Below are 20,563 nucleotides of genomic sequence, written 5' to 3'. Positions count from 1 at the left end.
TGCCGCTTTAATTAAGTCGCGTGACGCGCGTAAGTCGCTATACGAGAGTTAAGCCACCTACGCTGCTTCGTTGAAGAAGAGAGAAAAGGAAAAAAAAACTTTCGATTATCACACGGAGGTGAACGGAGAAGCGAACGGATTCGCGCTTATTTTTCAACGACAGTTTAGTTATTGCATTTTTTATATTCACTATGATATTTTTAAACGATGCTATATCCGCGCCAGAGGATTTTTAATATTCACAGATTATCTTAATCTCTTTCTCCGAGTTCTCCTTTTATTATTTCTTTTTTCCTTTTACTTTTTCTTTTTCCCTTCCTCCACGTTGAATTCATTTCGCGCGACGAGAAAGCCCCAATCAAGATTTCACGGTTACGCGATTCCGTTGACTTTCATGAAAGCGCTATCCCGTGTATAATACTGAAGAGGAGAGATCGAAGAGCGAACAATCGCGGCTTCGACGCGCCAAGTAGTTTGATACCGTTCGACAAGTGTATTACCGCCCGCGATAAGTCGCAGAAATCGAGATTGCCCTGAGCTGCTTCGAGAGGACGAGAGAGAGAGAGAGAGAGAGAGAGAGAGAGAGAGAGAGAGAGAGAGGAGAAACGGTACATGAATGCCCATTGTCCGCGATATCTATCTTACAAACGATCACGTCGACGAGGATCATTCAATGCTGCCCCGACTCTTAAACCCTACTCGATCATGGACGTACTTTCTCCCCATTTGCGACGGGCAAACGTATAGCTTTTAAAATTATGGGTTTTTTTTTTATCGGTACTATTTCCCCCCTCCCCCCCCTTCCTCCTTCCTTTCCTACCCTTCGTTTATATTTTACATCCCAAATGTGAATTCCGATTTTTTGATCAGGGATTGTAAATATTTTATTCCGGCGGCTTAATCTTGATAAAACGCGAGGGGGGAAAAACGCTGAGAGGGAAAAACAACTTGAAACTTGCCAAGCGCATAAGGTCCTTAGGGCTAAAGATATCGTCTTGTATGCTTTGCTGGACAGTGTTATCCGTCGAAAAATTCCCGGGGAGATTCCCGGCGGTTCTCCGTTCTCTCTTCTCCGTCCTGTCCTGTGTCGCGCGCACCGAAGCTAGTTGCGAAGAATAGAAATTGTTCTTCCTATAAATAGAGGCTCAGGGTGAGAGACAGCGAGGGGGGTTAAAGAGGGGTTAGCGAGCGACGTTAAGCTAAACGTTGACGCGCATGACTGGCCGGCACTGATGTGAGGAGAGAGAGAGAGAGAGAGAGAGCGAGCGTCGCCGCGCACACTTGGTCAATTTTTTACAGTCCTCGGACCGTGTGTCCCCGAATTTGTTTTCGGGATCGATAGAAGGGAGAGCACATCCTCTGTCCGGGGGAGGGGAAGTTATCTCGGTAGATTCTTCCAGACCTACTTCCGGATGTAAAGGGTGGGAGAGAGACGCGCCAGAAGCGAGCATTCGGCCGCCGAGTCGCGTCGCACTCTCTCTCTCTCTCTCTCTCTCTCCCTCCCTCCCTCTCTCTCCCTCTCTCTCTCTCTCTCGAAGAAAACAAGTTCCGCGAAAGGCGATGGCCGAGGCGCGATCGCGTGAAAAATTGACAAACTGCGCCGCGGACTCTGTTCGCCACCATTTTTCAACTTTTCCCTTTCCCCCCTCCCTCTCCCCCGCACCTCTCTCTCTCTCTTTCCTCCCCCGACGATTCAACAACTAGATAGTTTTATTTTTGACAGTTTTGCTATTCGATATTGATTCGTCGCGAAACGAATAGTGCGGTCGCGGCGGCCGGTTCAACGAGATTAATTATTTAGGGACAATCGGTTCTCGAAGGCAATTTATACTTCCCATAGGGCCAAAGAGCATGCGATATGCATGCAGTGTAAAATTTAGCGTATCGAAATCGAGACTGTGGTATATATATGTATGTATATATAGTTTTCTTTTTTTTTTTTATCAGTCGGTGTATCGGTTTGCAAAAATTTATAAAACTCACACGCGCATATATGTAATATACATATATATATATATATATATGCGTACAGCAAGGGCAGATTTAAAAATGAAAATTAAAAAGTTGCGTTTGTTGTGCTTATTTAAAAAAAAATGTATTTTTAAATTTATAGTTATATGAATATTTCCTCTCTTGCGTTTTATTCGCCAATACGAGAAACGAGCGGTTAAAATTTCGGTATTTTACAGAGTCGGATTTCGCGTAGCGCGCGTAGAAATTCTTCGGCTCTTTTTTTTTTCTTTTTTTTTTTCCTTTTTTTTTTTTTTTTTTTGTTTTGTAACGATATCGCAACGATAGAATTGCGTTTTATCGAAACGCCATCGTATTCGAAATTTTCGTCGAATATAATGCGCGCACGCGGGGCGAAGCGTTTCACGTGCGAGAGGGGCGCGCGGACACGGGGCCCCCTTCCTTCTCTGCCTCCCTCTCTGCCCCTTCCCGAGTATCTAAACTCGCTCGCGTTCGATATCGCGACGGCGGTAATAAACACCGCCGAGCTAAATTGTGAAAATGATATTCCTCTGCCCGCCCCGCGGCGAGAGCTCTCGCATTATCGAAGCTGAAAAGGTCGCTAAAAGTGTTTGCGTGTGCCCTGAAGATCTCGGGAGCGTCTCGACAGTGGCACCTTCGCCGAGGGCTATACTCTCGGTTAAAGTGGCTGTGCGCGCCCTGGAAAGGATACTCTTGGAGAAACAGTGCGACGGAGAATCGAGCTAACAAATTCCCCTCCCACTCGCCGTATAAAAACGGTTGAATTGCCATGTTAGGAAAAGAAAAGAGAAGAATTATACTCGGTCGGAACGAGAAGTAATCGTTGTCGGCGAGAGGTAAAAATAGTCTCTGCCCTGAAGAGGAACGGCATGCATTTCATGAAAAAAGAAAAAGAAAAAGAAAAAGAAAAAAAGTCGAGACACACAATGAGAGAGGGATGTGTAACGCGACGGAATTTTGTGACGGAAGAAGCTCGAGCGAAATTGTTCGTCTCCGGAAATTATCAGTTTTTCTATAAAAAAGAAATAAAGAAATAAAAAAAGAAAAAACAAAAGAAAAATGCGCCGCATTTCTGTTTGCCGAACGCGCGACACAGGACAGCGCCCTTTATCGTCTCGGGGGCGACCCCGAAGGCTCTCCTTCCGGTATTTCGCGACCGGAAATTGAACATGACCGTTTACGACTATGTAATAATTGGCTTCGTACCGGACCACTTAAACAGCAATTGTAGGTCATCTCGGCAAGGTACTTGGCACGACACAATACCGCGCTTCCTCTCTCTGTCTCTCTCTTTCCATATAAAGTGCCGCTGAAGCCACCGGTCGAGATTGTTGACAATGAGACTGGAAAGTGGCTCTCTCAAACGAATCCATTGAACGTTAAATGCCGCCGAATAACGATTTGCTCGTGAAACGGGAATCGCGCGATGGCCCGAGAGATACGCGATTAAAAATGTATCGACGTTACATTTAACCTTTAGAGAGAGAGAGAGAGATATATATATATATCCCCACGAGAGACTTTATAATGTCCAACTCTCACGCCATCCTATTTCCTTCATTCGGTATTCTCGTGAATCAACAGATTTAATCCGACTCCAATATAACTAGCGTAATGAATTCTCGCGAAAATTCTTACGGTCGTATGATTCGTATAATTGCATAATCATCGTAATAAGTCTTCTCTGAAGAGTCCTGAGGCAACGAGCGAACAGGATGTTGAATTATTTCGAGGCCACTTCCGCCTCGTTAATGCCAACGAGGTCGGTGACGTTTGAATGGACCGGGGGAGCAACTTACTTTCTGTATTAATATCGCGCTCGGAGAGCAGAATCTTCCCAGAATTCTGATTAGATCCTCGCCTAGAAAGTTTAAATTTCATTGCGCATCATTGCAGAAACTCTGGACGAGCACTGCTTTAGGCAACGAACGCTTTAATAAACGTCGCGTTCTACGTCCCGTTAGAATGTTGGAACGATCGACGTTTCTAAAAGGTAGCAAGTCAACTGGCAATCGCATCGATCGTCATTTCAAGTACTGTACGAGGTCGTTCTATGAGCCACAGTTCTTGACGCGTCTCGTCGGCCAAACGCGATCGAAGCGCAATTCAAATTTCATAGTTCTAATTTCGCGGAAACTCGACGTCTGATTCGCTTGAAATCGTTCTCTCTCTCTCTCTCTCTCTCTCTCTCTTTCTCTTTTTATTCAATTTATCGTAAAAGGATTTAACAGAAACAAGTTTGGATTTTTATTCAATCTATAGGAATAAGAAGAAATAGACTAAAAAAGTAATTATTGCAAATTAAAATTAGAATAAGTCATTTTGAAATTATTGTTTCAACACTCTCTCTCTCTCTCTCTCTCTCTCTCTCTTTCTGTCTGTCTCTCTGTCTGTTTGTTTGTCTAGTTTTGCTAGGGTTAAAATTATTGTCCGGTACAACTTTGAAATCTCGTTGAGTGAAACGGTTGTTCCGTTAATGTTGCCATGCGATCCACCCAACTTATCAGATTCAACATAGTTTTGAAGAAAGTTTCGTACATATACACTCTTTCGCGGCTCTCCTTGTAACGCATACATTCTTACGGAAGTTTTTCCGTCCAAATTTAACGAATGAACGTAAAGTCTCTCGCGAATGTTTATCAAGTGCACGAGAAGTTTGTCCGCGATAACAAAAGTCGACAACTAGGAAAAAAAGAAAAAAAAAAAAAAAGAAAGAAGAATGCGGAGAAATTATCTCCGAGGAAAACTTGGAGATATCCGGCTTTCCAAAGTTGAACAGTCATGTTAAAAATAAAAGGGTATATCCGCGTGTAAATTTAGTAGGGCGAATCGCGTCCGCAGAGCCGTTGACTCTTTCCACTATTTTCCTCCCTCCCTCGTCTTGTTCCTCCTTTTTTTTTTTTTTTTTTTTTTTTTTTTTTTTTCTTTTCCCCCAACCCCGGTGCTGATCCCCATAAAAAAGTTTCTAGCCGCGACCTCCACCGCGCGTTTCCGCCATACTTCTCAATTATTAACAACAGCAAAACCTCCCTGCTTTTCGAGCATAATTCATTTTGCAGATGTATCGCGTTGGCAGATATGTTTCACACATTCCCGAAATATTACGACTAACCTTTCCTCTCTCTCTCTTTCTCATAGCGGCATCAACCTCAATTCATGTTCATTATGGATACATTCCTAAACTATTAACATCCATACAATCTTGCCCGTTTCGAACAACGCCATCAATCCTCTTTGCCCTAAGCCGGCCCTTTCCATCTCAATTTCGCCAATCATCCCTCGCGCCATCCGACAATCCTGTAAGACACTCGTACAATCGATGTCGTTAAATTTCGATAAAATAATAGTGCCGTATAATATAGTGCAGTATAAATTAATTTACGGGGAATAGCTTTATATTTTCGCTGGCCGTGACTGAAATATATATTCCATTCGAACATATGAGATTTTTTTCTCCCAGTGGAGAAACGGACGGCAATTTTTTATCGCACACACAAGGAGAACGGTGCATTTCCGCTTTTCGCTCTCGCCGCTGGCGCGAACGTAAATAGATTTATTTGATTCCCTCTCCCTCTCCCTCTCCCTCTCCCTCTTCTCGCGGTTCGGAAATATTTTTCCGCCCGTTTCCAGAGAAAAGACACTCTTATTGTTCGAAGGAGGGGAGCAAAATGAAAGCCTACTTGAGAACATACATATAGAGGGTAAACTCGAGTAAGATGGCTATAGTTTTTTAAAGTGCAAAAAATATACTTTTATTTTTATCATTTTTTTAATATGCTTGGCATATTATCTTCCCTGAAGCTTAAATTACGTAAAATTATCGAAATTAAAAGGAAAGTATTTAATAGAAATGTTATATTATCAAAATAGTACAACATAAGCGTTGGCCATAATATTTACTCAACTTTTAAGGAACAGATGGCCATAATATTTATAAAAAAAATAGTGAAGACGAAAATAAAAATGATAGGTCATGTAATAATTTACATATCTTTATATAATGTGTCTAACGTCGATTTCGATAGCCTAACTGTCATTTATTCGACGTTGTAACAGTTTTTAGCGGACCCATGAAAAACTTTGGTCAGATAGTCAGAAGCAAAAATATGATACAAGATTCATGTGATAACGTTATTTCGAATATATGCGCATAAACTACTGTAAATATCGATTATGACTTTGATAATGACTGAAAAAAGCGCACTTATGTAGCGATTATTGAAAAAAATTACAACCTATGGTCATGATACCCTAGTTTACCCCATGTGCTAAAATAAAAGCTACACCCGCGATGATGGGTCATCCGGGCAAATATCCGAGGAACGTCGCCGGAAAGCTGGGGACGCTAAATTCGCCCCGCTTGCCCCGAGGATATGTTATTCTTGAAGGATCACGCGCGGATCAAATACGGCCGCAATGATGGCGGAAAGTGGGCCAGGTCGGAGCCGATAAGTTAACAGCGACAATGTAAAGCGGTGGTCTCATCCCTTTGCCCAGCTCGATAGGCGCCTCGGATTAAACTTTAGATAGAATCTCGAACTTTATTTATCTTACTTTGATAACGCGCGAGAGGAGAGGAGAGGAGAGGAGAGGAGAGGATCGCGTCCTTAAACGCTTCACCGTCTGTCGAGCAAGAATGCTAAACGAGATCAAGCTTTAATTTCGGATATGACGTTACGGCTCGAGCATTAATGGGTCGACACGTATCGTAACAACAAGAATAATAACTCGAGTGGCTTATCTCGAGAGAGGATCGTCTCTAGGCGATTTTAAGCGAATAACGCGATAAACGCATTTGTATGTATTTATTTGTTTGTTTGTTTGTTTATTTATTTATTTAATCTGGAATAAAGAAACGAGTGTCGAAAGTAAAATTAAAGTCGACGATTATACTTGGCGGATAAGAGATTTGCCGAGACTCCAATTCTTCATTAATCTCATTATTCTTCATTAACCTTCCTTGTTGATGCTCTTCATTAATCTTCATTAACCTTCCCAGAAGCTTCTACTAACTCCACTTGTCGGAAATAGACGAGACAATGAAAAACTGACTACTGTTCTTGATTTACTTGATGCTCTCCCAAGTTGCGAGAGAGAGAGAGAGAGAGAGAGAGAGAGAGAGAGAGAGAGAGAGAGAGAGAGAGAGAGAGAGAGAGAGAGACTCCTCGCTCTAATCTGGCAAAACAAATAACCAGTTGACTCGGGTTCTGTTTGCAGATGCAACCGGGGGATGCCAGTTGCGGCGACGATGAAACACGAGCGGCGTTAAAGTGCAATCGCCTGGAATGAAGCATTGGAGATAAAGGCCTCCGAGCATTACCGAGGCGCGACGTTTATGACGACATCTCGCCCGGTTGTAGAACACAAAATTCAAACTCGTGAATAAAGAAACGCGTTTCCCTTTCCCCCGCCCCCCTACCCTCCTCCCCCCCCTCCCTTCGCCGTCCCCCCGACATGCATGCCCTTTACGAAATATCGACAATTTTCCGTTGCTGCCGTATCGGAGCGCACAAAGCCCTTCCGTGACGATCCGGATCCGTTCGTTTAACCGGGGCTTCGTTAAATTCTCGTTGAAACCCTAGACTCGTGCTCGGTTATATTTTTCGGGAATTTTCCGAGGCGGACGTCGTCACGGGATTCGTTGCAAATATCGTAATTATCGGCAGTTATCTTGGTAAATAATTATGCCTCGACGTTGGTATTGATCGGCGCGAGATGCAAGGCTCGTTACTCGGAGAGCGATCGTTGTAAGAAATCGATCGCGGAATCGTATCCGAGTGTCTACTTCAGGTGTGTCGCGCCTCGTCATGAGAGCGGAAGCTGGTGGACGAGCGGCGACGAGCGTCGCGCGGGGCTTATCGTCAGTGGGCTTACGCCTAGTGACCCGGAAGGGCGCGAGATGAAAGTGCGCGCGTCGCGAGATGTCGTCGGGACTGACCGGATGAAGAGGACGGACGGGGACGAGGACGGGGACGGAGACGGAGACGGGGAAATCCCTGTGGCAGCGGCGACGATGATCGGCGACAGGTCGACGACGAGTCGCTCGTTGGCGCTGTTGGCCGTGGTTGTCTGCTGTTCCTGCTGGCTCCTGTTGATCGGCGAGTGCGCCGGCCAGAAGCCGATCAATCTCGGCGGCAGCAAGAAGCGCGACGTCTACATCGCTGGCTTCTTCCCCTATGGTAACCACGTGCCAGAGGGTCACATCGGGCGCGGCGTCATGCCCGCGGTAAAGCTCGCCGTGGAGCACATCAACGAACACCCGACAATACTCAGGGACTATCGGCTGCACATGTGGTGGAACGACACGGAGGTGAGTTCTCCGGAGAATAGATATGATACGAGGAATGTTTGGGAAAATTCTTTAGATTGACGTGGAGAGCAATTTTTTTCACCGAGATGGAATTTTTCTTTATTTCTCGAGAGATGTAATTGCTTTCGAGACCGACACGGTTGGCGCAATGATGCTGCAATACAATCTTTCTTATAAGCTGGCTTGTCGAGATCCGCAAAGATGTCTTTTGTTGCGATGATTTTTTTATTCCGAAAAAAAGAAAAAACTTTTCTTAGCTCGAGAGATTTTTTAATTCTACAAATAAAAAAGGAAACGTTGTGTTTTAATTTCATTTGAAATTATATATATATATATATATTCTTATATATATATATTCTTTTTACGAATTTAATTACATCAAATTCAAGATTTGTAAAAGCACTTGACACAATTACCTTGACAAGTTGGCAATTAAAAATTACTCAATAAAGAAATTCGAATGTAGCGCGTGTATATATATTGTATTTACACTAAATGGCAAATTAAGATAGCGTAAGGAATTAAAGCGATTAAAGTACCATCTCTGTGTATGCCGAGTCAATCACAATTTTTCAAACATTCCTCTTACTTTAGCGTTCGCAAAAGTATCTAATTAATTAAATTCTTAATGCAGATTCTTTTCTTTTTCCTTTTCCGTTTTTATTAATATGAATATTTGTTCCCTTTTTTTTATAAATACATTACCGCACTCTTTCCATATCTTATCTCGCTTTTTTTCTCGTTTTTTTTTTTTTTTTTCAATTTATTATATCTGTTTGACTTCTTTTAGTGTCGCAGATAAATTCTTGTGCTTTGTCGAAGATGATTTCGTTATCTGATCAATCCAGATATTTGTGTCAGTCTTCAATTATACTTGTCTCAATCTCGCAATTGGAATGAGATCAATGATTGGTCCACATTCTTGAGACTTTTTGCATGATTTTTATATGAATATTTTATCTTCCTTACCTTTTTCTAAAATGTAAAGGATCAGTTGATAAAGGTCTGACAGGTACAATTTGGAGAAAAGAGTAGTCATGGAGCCTCAACTACTAAATAAGTAATGATATTTAATAGTGGTGATTCAGAGAGATACTTGGAGCCACTGGAGATTCGGCTTACCTCGCCGTAACTGAAATAACATGGCCGATCGAAAATTAATAAATTATTAACTCACTTATATGCTTATATCTCTCTTATTTCGTCATTCTCTAGATATATTTTTGAAATCTTGAAAGTAGTCAGATTTTTTTCAAGATTTGTCATACTTTTTTTATATATATATATATATATATATATATATATATATATTTTATATCATTTGCTATATTATTTACTATATATTTTTCGGAGCTTTTCCTGGCTAAAACAAACATTAAATTTTAATAGCTCGAAAAGAAGGAAATATTATAAAATACCATTTCATTTTTAATAACTTACAAGCTTTCAATACCAATAAATGTATTTAACAGTATTTCCATTTGAAATTTAATATATGTAGAGTAAAGTAAAAAATAAATTTAGTTATATAAAAAAGAGTTTTTATACAAATTTTATTTTAAGAGAAATGGCAAAAATTCTTTCGCAAAAATAATTCATTGATAATACGACGTCGCATAGAAATTACTAAATTAATAAATATTTTAGGAAAAATGATAATTATACACATAAAATTATCCACGAATATATAAAAATTTAAATATATTACAGAATAATGTAAATATATTATAAAAATATTATAATAAACATAGGTATAATTATCACCTCTTTGTTGTTATAAAAATTTTATTTAAAAAAAAAATTGCGAAAATTGTTTAAAAATAATTTACTGATAATAAAGATCGCTGTATGTATAAAGTTGCAATAAATGTTTTAAAAAGATATAATTATCATATACATAGAAAACTATGTATGTACATGTAAAATATTTAAATATTCAAATATTTTAATTATATATTATCACGAAATTTATATATAGTGTCATATCTCTCTCTCTCTCTCTCTCTCTCTTTAGTTATTTGTTTAATACAATCAACGGATATTGTGGATATATATTATTATAAAACCTCCTAAACTTCTCTTTTCTTATTTTTACTTGTTTATTAAAAATAATAAATTTAAAGTATATAATTATGTATTTATAAAAATAATTAATTTATAAAAAAAAATTCTTATAAATATAATAAAACTCTAAATTAAACTGCATTTTCTGTTATGTCTATATAAAAATCTCTTAAAAGTATATATATATATATATATATATATATATATATATATATATATATATATATATATGTATGATAAAACTGTCATAAACTAAATATAACTAAATTATATGTAGGTATTGAGTTTTTATATATTGGAAAAGTCCCTTTGGAAATACGTAACGTAACAAAACTATGTTCGGCGCGAGCTAACTAATGCTGTCGAGGGACCCGACATATTCTATCGGTACGCATAAAACCCACATATACTCGTAGTCATGCCGCACTGAAAACAGAATATAACCTACACAATGAATACGCAGACTCTTACATAGAAAGAAACATCTCCCGCCATCAAAAAACATACATATATCGCTCAATATACTCCCATTGCTTTTTCGCATTTTGCAAAACTTTGATAATACTACTTTAATAGCATGTTTTATATTATATTTAGTTTCTCCTCATATATTTTCACGTTATATATTATATAATGTAATTCTATATAAAATAATATAAGAGAAAAAGAGAAAATGTAATATAATTAATTTATATATATATATTATAATAAATAAAAATTAATTAAACGATTAGAATTTTAAAACCATTGATACTTGTAGCGCAAAGAGTTAAAGAAATCACTCCAAAGAATTATAGAAGATTATAACGATATGGTCTCAATTATGTCAATAATTGTTATCAATACAAAAGAATATTTACTTTTTTTATCTGTAATTATGCATATCTTACAATTAGTTGAGCAAGTACATATTACATATATTTATATCGTGTGTGTATAAACGTATATATCTTTTTATCCAACTTATCGATCTGTTAAAATTTAAATCAATTCACAATTTATAATTTCAATAAATAATATATAAATCTTTTTATATTTTATATGAAAATATTCTTACATTATATCTGCATAAAAATCTGCATAAAGGTAATAGAAATAGCAACAAACGCTATCGTATGAAAATACAATCTGAAATTTAGGTCAAGAAATATGAATCAGTTTTTATCGATAAAAAACTTGTGTGAGAGAAATTGAATATGAAAAGATGAAAAATTTATCGAAAATATTAAATAAGAAATCTGATATATTCATGAACAAAAAACATGACTCGATTATATCACGAGTCTTGTGCATGTGTGCGTGTGCGTGTGCGTGTGTGCGCGCGCGCGCGCGTGTGTGTATGTGCGTGTGCGTGTGTGTGTGTGCACACATTTTTATCGAGTTTTTAAGCAGGTATATCAAATCTGATTTGCATATATTGCTACACGAAAAGAGGTAGCCCGATATTAACGTTATTATGTTCTGAAAAGTTATTTTGCTACGCTATTATTATCACGCGGTAGCGTCTCGACGTCAAGTGCATAAAAATAGCGACAGGCCATGTATGCGACATGCTCATGTCATTATCTATCGTTAAGCGCCTCTCTTTTCTGGAAAAATTTCGCGTCTCGGATTTTGTCATTAAAATTTTTTCAGCGTATAATACTGCAATGAAAAAGAGAGAGAGAGAGAGAGAGAGAGAGAGAGAGAGAGAGAGAGATCCACACAATGATATTTTTCATCATATTTTTAATAAATTAGTGGGTTAAAAATGTTAATTGTAATAACATAATATTTCTCTATGTTAAGATATAATAAAGTTGAGTCTGTATGTACATGTATATATATATATTTACTTGTCTGTTTGAAATAATATTAATTAATATAATATTTGATTATTAGTTGCGTTTTACTAATATTTTCACAACTCTAATTAATTAAACGATTATATTAATTCATTTAGAATGGCATCAATTGAAAAAGAATGTAACTGAAGTTTGAAGCGTTCTCGACAGCATTTTCGCTGCCGTGTAAAAGTACTCGTCTTGTAACTGATAATTAAATTTTTGAAAAGGTACAATGGCAAAAAATTAAATAAAAAAAGAGAATTAATTTAAAACAATTTATTAATTAACAACATTTTATTTATATTTGGAGTATCTATCGTCGTGCCACTTTATTAAAAAAAAAAAAAAAGAAAATATACTATATACAAAGTGCGTAAACTCGGCTAATTACTGATAAAACTTTTGTTGATATTGACTTTTTCGTGCGTCAACTCTGATGCATTATGCATTAAAATACACTCGGAACCACTAAATGTATCAAAGTTGTAACGCAATTTTGGTCATTCCGACTCTTCATACATTTTTCATTACGGCCGCGTCAAAACGATCTCTATTCGAAATAATATACGGTAACGGGGACGCGTGATATGTTTTTCCCTATCTACGGCGGATCAAGAATTAAATTCGCAACGAAATCACAGCATCGAGCAAAACTCGTCGCCCAGATGCGACGCATTTGGATCTGTCGAATATTTGACGGGTGAACGCATTGTCCCCCGAGAGATAGATAGCTAGAGAGAGAGAGAGAGAGACAGAGACAGAGACAGAGAATCGCGAGGCTTTGCCTTTGCCAGCCGTCGCAACCGATGTTGCGCATCGCATCGGTCGATACATCCAGGCAGCAACCGCCACTTGTATCTCAATTTCCGCTGAATTAGGAGCTATCGACGCGGGACGATTTATCGTGTTGTTTACCGCCACCGCGATGGCAACGATCGCCGCAAATTCCGCGAGGATTTTCTCGCGATTTTCTCGAATCGGAAGAACGAATGAACCTCGAAAAATCGCGAAATCGCCAAACCGCTAATATAGGGTAAACTAGGGTATGACGGTCATAGGCTGTAATTTTTTCAATAATCATAGTGCGCTTTTTTAGTCATTATCAAAGATAATCGATATTTACATTAATTTACGTGCATACATTATTCGAAATAACGATATTGTCTGTGTTATATTTTTACCTCTGACTACCTGATCAAAGTTTTTCATGGGTCTACTAAAAACTGTTACAACGTCGAATAAATGACAGTTAAGCTATCGTAATCGACGTTAGACACATTATAAAGATATGTAAATTGTTACATGGCTTATAATTTTTATTTTCGTTTTCACCATTTTTTTTTATAAATATTATGGCCATCTGTTCTTTAAAAGTTGGGTAAGATGGTCAATGCCTATGTTGTACCATTTTAATAATATAAAATTTCTATTAAATACTTTCCTTTTAATTTCGATAATATTACGTAGTTTAAGCTTCAGGGAAGATAACATGTCAAACGCCATTAAAAGAATAACGCAAATAAAAGTACGTTTTTTGCACTTTAAAAAACTATGGCCATCTTACCCGAGTTTGCCCTATATATTTTGCATGTATATTCTTTCACTGAAAAAAAAAAAAAAAAAAAAAAAAAAAAATAGACCCTAAACCCTAAACATCGAGGTTTGTCGAGGTTTATGTGCGTCTATACGCGATATACCTATACGCATACACAACGGAGACGCCTCCGAGTCTCGCCTCTACTATGTAGACGTGCGGAAATTGCAGAGAAAACTTCGAGAAGTAGGAGTGCACACCGAGTCAAGGATACGCGACCGCGACTGCAACTTTGAGGCAGAAACTTTACGTTTACCTTTATATGTACGTACATAGCGTCTGGCACCGTACATACGCGACACATCCCACATACGGAGTCGCGCGAGTCTCGCGGAATTAGGTCCTCTCCCTCCCCCCTCACCACCACCACCACCACCACCACCCCCCCCCCCCCCTCCTCTCCTCCTTGTCTTCATTCGAGGGAGGCGACGCGGATTCACACGCGTTCGCGCTCGCGCGTGCTTTAAATTATGGATGGAAATGTATGCGGACGCGCGTTATAAGGGGAGGAGGGGAGGGGCCGCTCGAGATGCTTTTGCTTATGAAAAACAATGTATGTAGGTATGTAACGTACGCGTGAGTCGTCGAGCCGAGACAGCGGCTGTGAATCACAGTTTTCTCATTTCGCGAAACGAAAAGGATTTCCAAAGGGGTAAACAACAAGGGTGCAATATTCAGCGCGCTGTGCTCCATGCGCAGAATTTAATGGTAAGAGAAATGTAATTTTTTTTTTTTTTTTTTTTTTAACATGTATCGAAATATATATAATCATACTATCGTTCTCTCTCTTCCTTCTGAAAAATATACACGAGTTGGTATATCGATCTAGAAAAAAAAAAAAAAAAAAAGAAAAGACTACCATTACTTTTTCTCGATGATATAAACTCTCTCGCAAAACTGACAGCACGAACGGATCGCAAAAATTAATCTGTCGGAAATTTTTTATGCACGCGCTTTAGATCCAAAGCGTCCGCTGACCGGAACGAAGGAATGCAACAAAATTATACACGACGTATTTTTCGATAAAACCAGATGTGCAATGCAATGTACATGTATTTAACATGCTGGTCCGCATAGTTACGTATTATCTCCCCCCTCCCTCCGCCCCTCTTTCTTTTTTTCTCGTAATGGAAGGTAAACAACCGTGAAACGACGTTTTTTTTCTCTCGTTCTCTCTCTCTCTCTCTTCTCTTTCTACCCCCAACATAATTTTTTCGTTCGCTGAACTCGAAGAATCGACGTCGCGATTTACGACACTTCCGGCTCGCGCTCGGAAAAATCTGCTGAGACATCGGGACATCGAACTATGAGAGTCTAGACTTTCTCGAGGATGCCGACGACAAAAAGTGGAGAAGCTTGTAACTAAAGACGGCGAGAGATTAATCGCTTCCGATTACTCGCGTCGAAAGGATATTGTGAAAGATTGTTTACAATCACAAAGTACACGTAGCCCCTAAAGACCACCGAGTGTATACTTTGAAATATACTCTCTACACCAGTGTTGTTACAATAAATACACGTACAGAGACACGAAAACCGTTCCTGTATAAGTGTTTTTCATTGCCTTCCCTTTTTTTTTTTTTTTTTTTTTTTTTTTCCCCACCAATACGATACGCGCTATTGAATTTGATTAATTCGATGGCGCAATCAATACAGAGAGGGATGGGGGGGGCGGGGGTGATGTTGTTTGAAATTAATTCTTCCCATTCTCACGCGAGAAGAAATCCGGCGAGCTTCACTTCCGAAGGGGGCGTTTCGCGACACGCAATCGTAAGATTAAGAAAACTCGCCCACCTCTGGTCCGTGAATCGATATCACTTTTCTCGATTTAACTCGAGGCAGGTCCGCGCGAGTGTAAAAAGAGATACCTCCTTTTTCTTCCGTAAAAGTGACAGATTATCCCGCTTACAATACCGCTCGCTACAACAGATGTGGCAGCCCCATTGTTCGACGTCGTTAAAGCGACGCGTCTCTCCTTATTTTCGTTGCATTTCAAACGGGAGATTGGGTTTATTTTTTTTTTTTTTTTTTTTTTCCCTCTCCCTTTCTCGCCGGCTTCTTTTCAATTCTAGTACAGCGATCGTCAACTAATAAACTTGGAGTTTCTTTCTCGAGTTACGCGATTCTCTTTCGTAACATAATTTTCCGAGGGCGAATTTTTATCTCTATTGTGATAACCAATGTATCGAAAATCAATGCAAAATAGAGGGGAACGTGCGATAGACGCAAGACGGAATCATGTAGGTAACGAAAATATAAACATAAATATATATAAAGGTAATTTCAAAAAATTTCGAAGATTTCGCGTTGTTGGATTAATTAAAAAATAATAATCGGGTGCAACGAAATTCGAAGAATAAAATGCGAGAAGGAAAATGATAATGTAGCGGCGAGAGTGGTTAAAAAACAATATTACTCGAGTGAGAAGAAAAATTGTGCAATTTTTCTCTATTATGAGAAATAATCCCAATAGATTGCAGATATATTTCAGACTCTACCTATGATAAATTCAGCGTCTCATATTCGGGGAAAAGAGACGTCGTTCCGTTTCTAACCGACCAGAATTCCTATTTTCATCTGTATAATTATATCTACATCTTATACCCATTACATCTTGTCTTCGAAACGGGGTCATCTGCTCATTCGCACGTCGCGACGTGCACAAAAAGAAGGTAACGATAGCGTTGGAATCAATTTCCACGTGAAAAAGAACACTCGAAAAGTGGTGCTGATATATCAACGAAGCATGTAGACTCGAACGGAATACGCGATGCCGATACCAACGAATGTCCGCCGTGGAAATAACTCACAGCTCGAAAAAAAAAAAAAAAAAAAAAAAAGATTCGTTCATTCTGTTCGGCATTTTGATAATAATTATTTTAGAGCGCCATTACTCTCTATGGTCTAAGTATAGTTAAATATTTATTTCTGCAAAAGTTTAACTTACGAGAACAAACTTTTCCCCCTCCGTGGAAATATTTAAAATACCTCTTTTATTTTGATAAAAGAAAAGCCGTTACATTGTATATTAATATAATCTAAATTCCTTTCCGACATTAATAAAATCGGCCTGTTTGTGCCCGTTTGTTATTAATATCCCAATTTTTATTCTTCGCGAGTTTTCGCGGGTTTGTTAATTGAGAGATAATGCAGAGCTTACCGATAATATTCATCCTCTACCGATTTGGCGTAACACTGTGTCCTTCGTTTTTTCTCTATTTTCCGGCTGTACCCCAATACAAACAAACACTTGTTGATTCTGCAAATATCAAAGAGAGTTTTCGATATAAGAAACGATCACTTTCCATCTCGATGCAAATACTCTGTAAAGTCGTAAGTGAGGAAGCAGCGTACATTATATCACTCAAAGGTGCGCGTGATATTAAATGTAATATTTCAATAGTAAACGTCACATGTAATATTAAATTGATTAAAAATATTTATACGCAATTTCTTTTTTTTTTTCTTTTTTTTCTTTTTCTTTTCAAACGAATGAAATATTTATATGAAATTTTTCCGTTGATGAAAATATCTTAGACGAGCTTTCGCTTTCGACTCGTCTTTTAGACTTTTGAAATTGCTTTACGGTTTGAAACCCTCTTTGAAGATTATCCGTATTAATGCGAAAAAAGATTGAGAGCAATAAATGATGTATGTTGCAGTGTAGCGCCGCAGTCGGGATGAAAGCCTTTTTCGACATGATGCACAACGGACCGCACAAGGTGATACTCTTCGGCGGTGCTTGCACACAAGTCACGGACCCGATAGCGAAAGCTTCGAAACACTGGCGCCTTACGCAGGTAATGCAATGGTAAAATGTCGTCGTAAATATTCATGACGTACGCGAGAGAGTGTTCTCTTTCCATCCTCGCTTATTTGCATAGACACACACATAGAGACACACGGTAGAGACGTAAATGAGATTTGCAAGAGAGATGTGATTCTTTAACAGCATTCGCTCTTTCTGCCCTTCTTGTTGCAGCTCAGCTATGCAGACACCCATCCTATGTTCACGACCAACAGCTTCCCCAATTTCTTCAGGGTCGTGCCGTCCGAAAACGCCCTGAATGCACCGCGAGTGGCGTTGCTGGTGCATTTCAATTGGACGCGGGTCGGCACGATTTATCAGAACGAGCCCAGATACGCATTGGTAAAACCAATCTCCTCAACTATACATTTTCGATTAAAACAAAAAAAAAGTTTGGGAATTACTTGGCTAAATTAGAAAAGAAAGAGGAAAAATCGAAAAGATTAAACAAAATTTCCTTCTCTTTAAAATTACAAACGTAATTAAAGTTGCTAACTTACCCCGGCTCTTTAGAAAGGGCTTAACGTGTCTTACGAAAAATGGGAATTTTATAAAAAAAAATGTTGAAACTTTCTCCTCTTTACAAAACTTTTCATGTATTAAAGATAATTAAAAAATGAAAGCGGAAAAGGGAAGAGAAAGAACGGCGGTTCTCAACAATCAGGAATGATTCGGGGAAAACGAAAGGGTTAATTAACTAACGGTCTCTGTACGCGCGCGCGCGCGCGCGCTGATGTATACGCAAACGACTGTTTCATTTACATTATAAATGGAGATTCGTCGTTGCTGCAACTGCTCGTTTAAACGAGCTAAACGAGTTCGTGTTACTACACGCGTGATGAGCGTTTTCAATTTTGGTCGACGACAAAAAGCAAAAGCGTCAAGTGACGCTTCTTCTTTCGAACGCCGTTTTGCAGGTGCACAATCGGCTGGTGGCCGATCTCGACAAGAGTAAGATGGAGCTCGTGGAGACGCTGAGTTTCGCTACGGAGGTGAGGACGGCGCTGGGAAAGTTGAAAGAGAAAGACGTGAGGATTCTGCTGGGTAACTTTAACGAGGCATGGGCCAGACGGATATTCTGCGAGGCCTACAAATTCGGTCTCTACGGCAGGAAGTATCAGTGGGTCATCATCGGGACTTACACCAGGGAGTGGTGGCTGCGCCCGGACGGCGGATGCGATCCCGCCGAGTTGTCCGAGGCGCTCCACGGTGTCATCCTGACGGATCTGTTGCCGCTGACGACCGAGGAGCAACACACCACGTCCGGAATCGTAAGCGAGCCATATACGTATAGGGTAAACTCGGATAAGATGGTGGTCATAGTTTTTTAAAATGCAAAAAACATACTTTTTTATTTTCCTTATTTTTTAATAGTCTAGCGTATTATATATCTTCCCTGAAGCTTAAATTACGTAATATTATCGAAACTAAAAGGAAAATTTTATTATATTATCAAAATAGTACAACATGAGCATTGGCCATCTTACCCAACTTTTAAAGAACAGATGGCCATAATATTTATAAAAAAAAATGGTGAAAACGAAAATAAAATGTCTAACGTCGATTACAATAGCTTAACTGTCATTTATTTGACGTTGTAACAGTTTTTATTGGACAAATGAAAAACTTTGCAGGTAGTCAAAAATAAAAATATGATATGAGATTCACGATATCGTTATTTCGAACAATGTATGCACATAAACTATACTGTAAATATCGATTACCTTTGATAATGACTAAAAAAGCACGCTATGTAGCGATTATTGAAAAAATTACCGGTCCTATGGTAATCTTTTCCGTATGGCCATCATATCCTAGTTTACCCTATAATATCGATTATCGCAGATAAAAGTCGCTTCAGGAATCGAGTCAAGTTTCATTCGACTATCTATAATAGAAAAAATTCAAAATTGTAGAATGTAAAAGTCGAGAATTTTCTTTCTTAATATCTTTCAATCTCAAGCACGCGGAAACGTGACGGAATATCACGGAATCTTCCGTCGCATAAATAGACTGAATGAAAATCTTGAAAGGATTGCCGAAAAAATCAACTAGAGATTGGCGGAAGAATCCGTAGACGGAGCTTAACGCGACCAATATGTACATCTTATATATATGTATATATGTATATGTATCGGAAGCACATCCCGAGCGAGTTGTCGAAAATTGCGTTTAATCGCGCCCGGAGCGATCGGAAACGTCATACATACACATACACATACACATATACATATACATATACATATACGCGCCTCTTTGAGACTGTCGTAACGCCTGTTGCGTCTTGATATGCATATTTCGATTCGCGTTTTCTCTCTGATGCCGCAGACCCCGGACCAGTATCAGGACGAGTACGACTCGAGGCGGGGCAGCGAGTACTCCAGGTTTCATGGATACACGTACGATGGTATCTGGACGGTCGCCCTGGCCGTAAAGCATGTCGCGCGCAGGATACGGCACTTCCATCGTAACCAGACTATATCCGACTTTCGGTATAGGGACGTATTATGGGAGAAGCTCTTCCTCGATGCCCTCAGGAATACAAGCTTCGACGGTGTCACGGTAAGCTTCTCGCCCCGCCTTGTTGCAATTTCGCGCCCGACCATCCCCCTCCCCCCTCCCCCCTCTCCCCGTCTTATGCGTCCCGAATACGGTCGTCGGATAATGCCGTTTGACATAAAACTATCGGTGCTAAAAAACGGACGCTGTTATACAGGGTGTCTCGTAACCGACAAGCCGTAAAAAGCTTCAATGATTTTGCGCGGAGATTATTTTTGATAAAAAATTTAATACAAACGTATATATCGGTATTAAATTTTATAACTATATCTCTTTTTTTTTTTTTTTTTTTTTTTTTTTTTTTTACGATCTTTTACAGTTGCACAAATCTTTTTTCATCTTAATTTATCGATAGTATTTATACTTTGAAACTGTAATTCGAATTCGCGTAGCTTTTTATATTTATCTTG

General features: G+C 39.0%; 1 protein-coding gene and 1 long non-coding RNA gene across 6 annotated transcripts in view; one reads left to right on the top strand and one right to left on the bottom strand.

Moving 5' to 3' along the window:
* Positions 1 to 20,563, top strand: part of Gaba-b-r2 (gamma-aminobutyric acid type B receptor subunit 2) — a 38,179-nt gene that overhangs the window by 2,873 nt on the left and 14,743 nt on the right. For 3 of the 5 annotated variants that reach the window (XM_072902666.1, XM_072902668.1, XM_072902667.1), the window contains exons 3-7: positions 7,210 to 8,302; positions 17,449 to 17,586; positions 17,769 to 17,936; positions 18,512 to 18,865; positions 19,923 to 20,156. In XM_072902666.1, the coding sequence (XP_072758767.1) occupies positions 7,892 to 8,302; positions 17,449 to 17,586; positions 17,769 to 17,936; positions 18,512 to 18,865; positions 19,923 to 20,156 (1,305 nt within the window). In that variant the 5' untranslated portion in view covers positions 7,210 to 7,891. Of the gene's footprint in view, positions 1 to 2,303; positions 3,238 to 7,209; positions 8,303 to 17,448; positions 17,587 to 17,768; positions 17,937 to 18,511; positions 18,866 to 19,922; positions 20,157 to 20,563 lie in introns of those variants that run through there. The other 2 variants (XM_072902669.1, XM_072902670.1) reach the window with 2 other exon arrangements.
* The window catches only part of LOC140671408 (uncharacterized), a 28,377-nt gene continuing 22,461 nt past the window's right edge, over positions 14,648 to 20,563 (bottom strand). Inside the window, exon 5 of the long non-coding RNA XR_012047716.1 lies at positions 14,648 to 17,045. This is a non-coding gene — a long non-coding RNA (uncharacterized lncRNA). The remainder of the gene's footprint in view (positions 17,046 to 20,563) is intronic.

Source organism: Anoplolepis gracilipes, chromosome 11, assembly GCF_047496725.1.
Source record: "Anoplolepis gracilipes chromosome 11, ASM4749672v1, whole genome shotgun sequence".
Classification (NCBI taxonomy): domain Eukaryota; kingdom Metazoa; phylum Arthropoda; class Insecta; order Hymenoptera; family Formicidae; genus Anoplolepis; species Anoplolepis gracilipes.
Note: the sequence above shows the minus strand (reverse complement) of the source record. Positions and strands in the feature narration are given on the sequence as shown.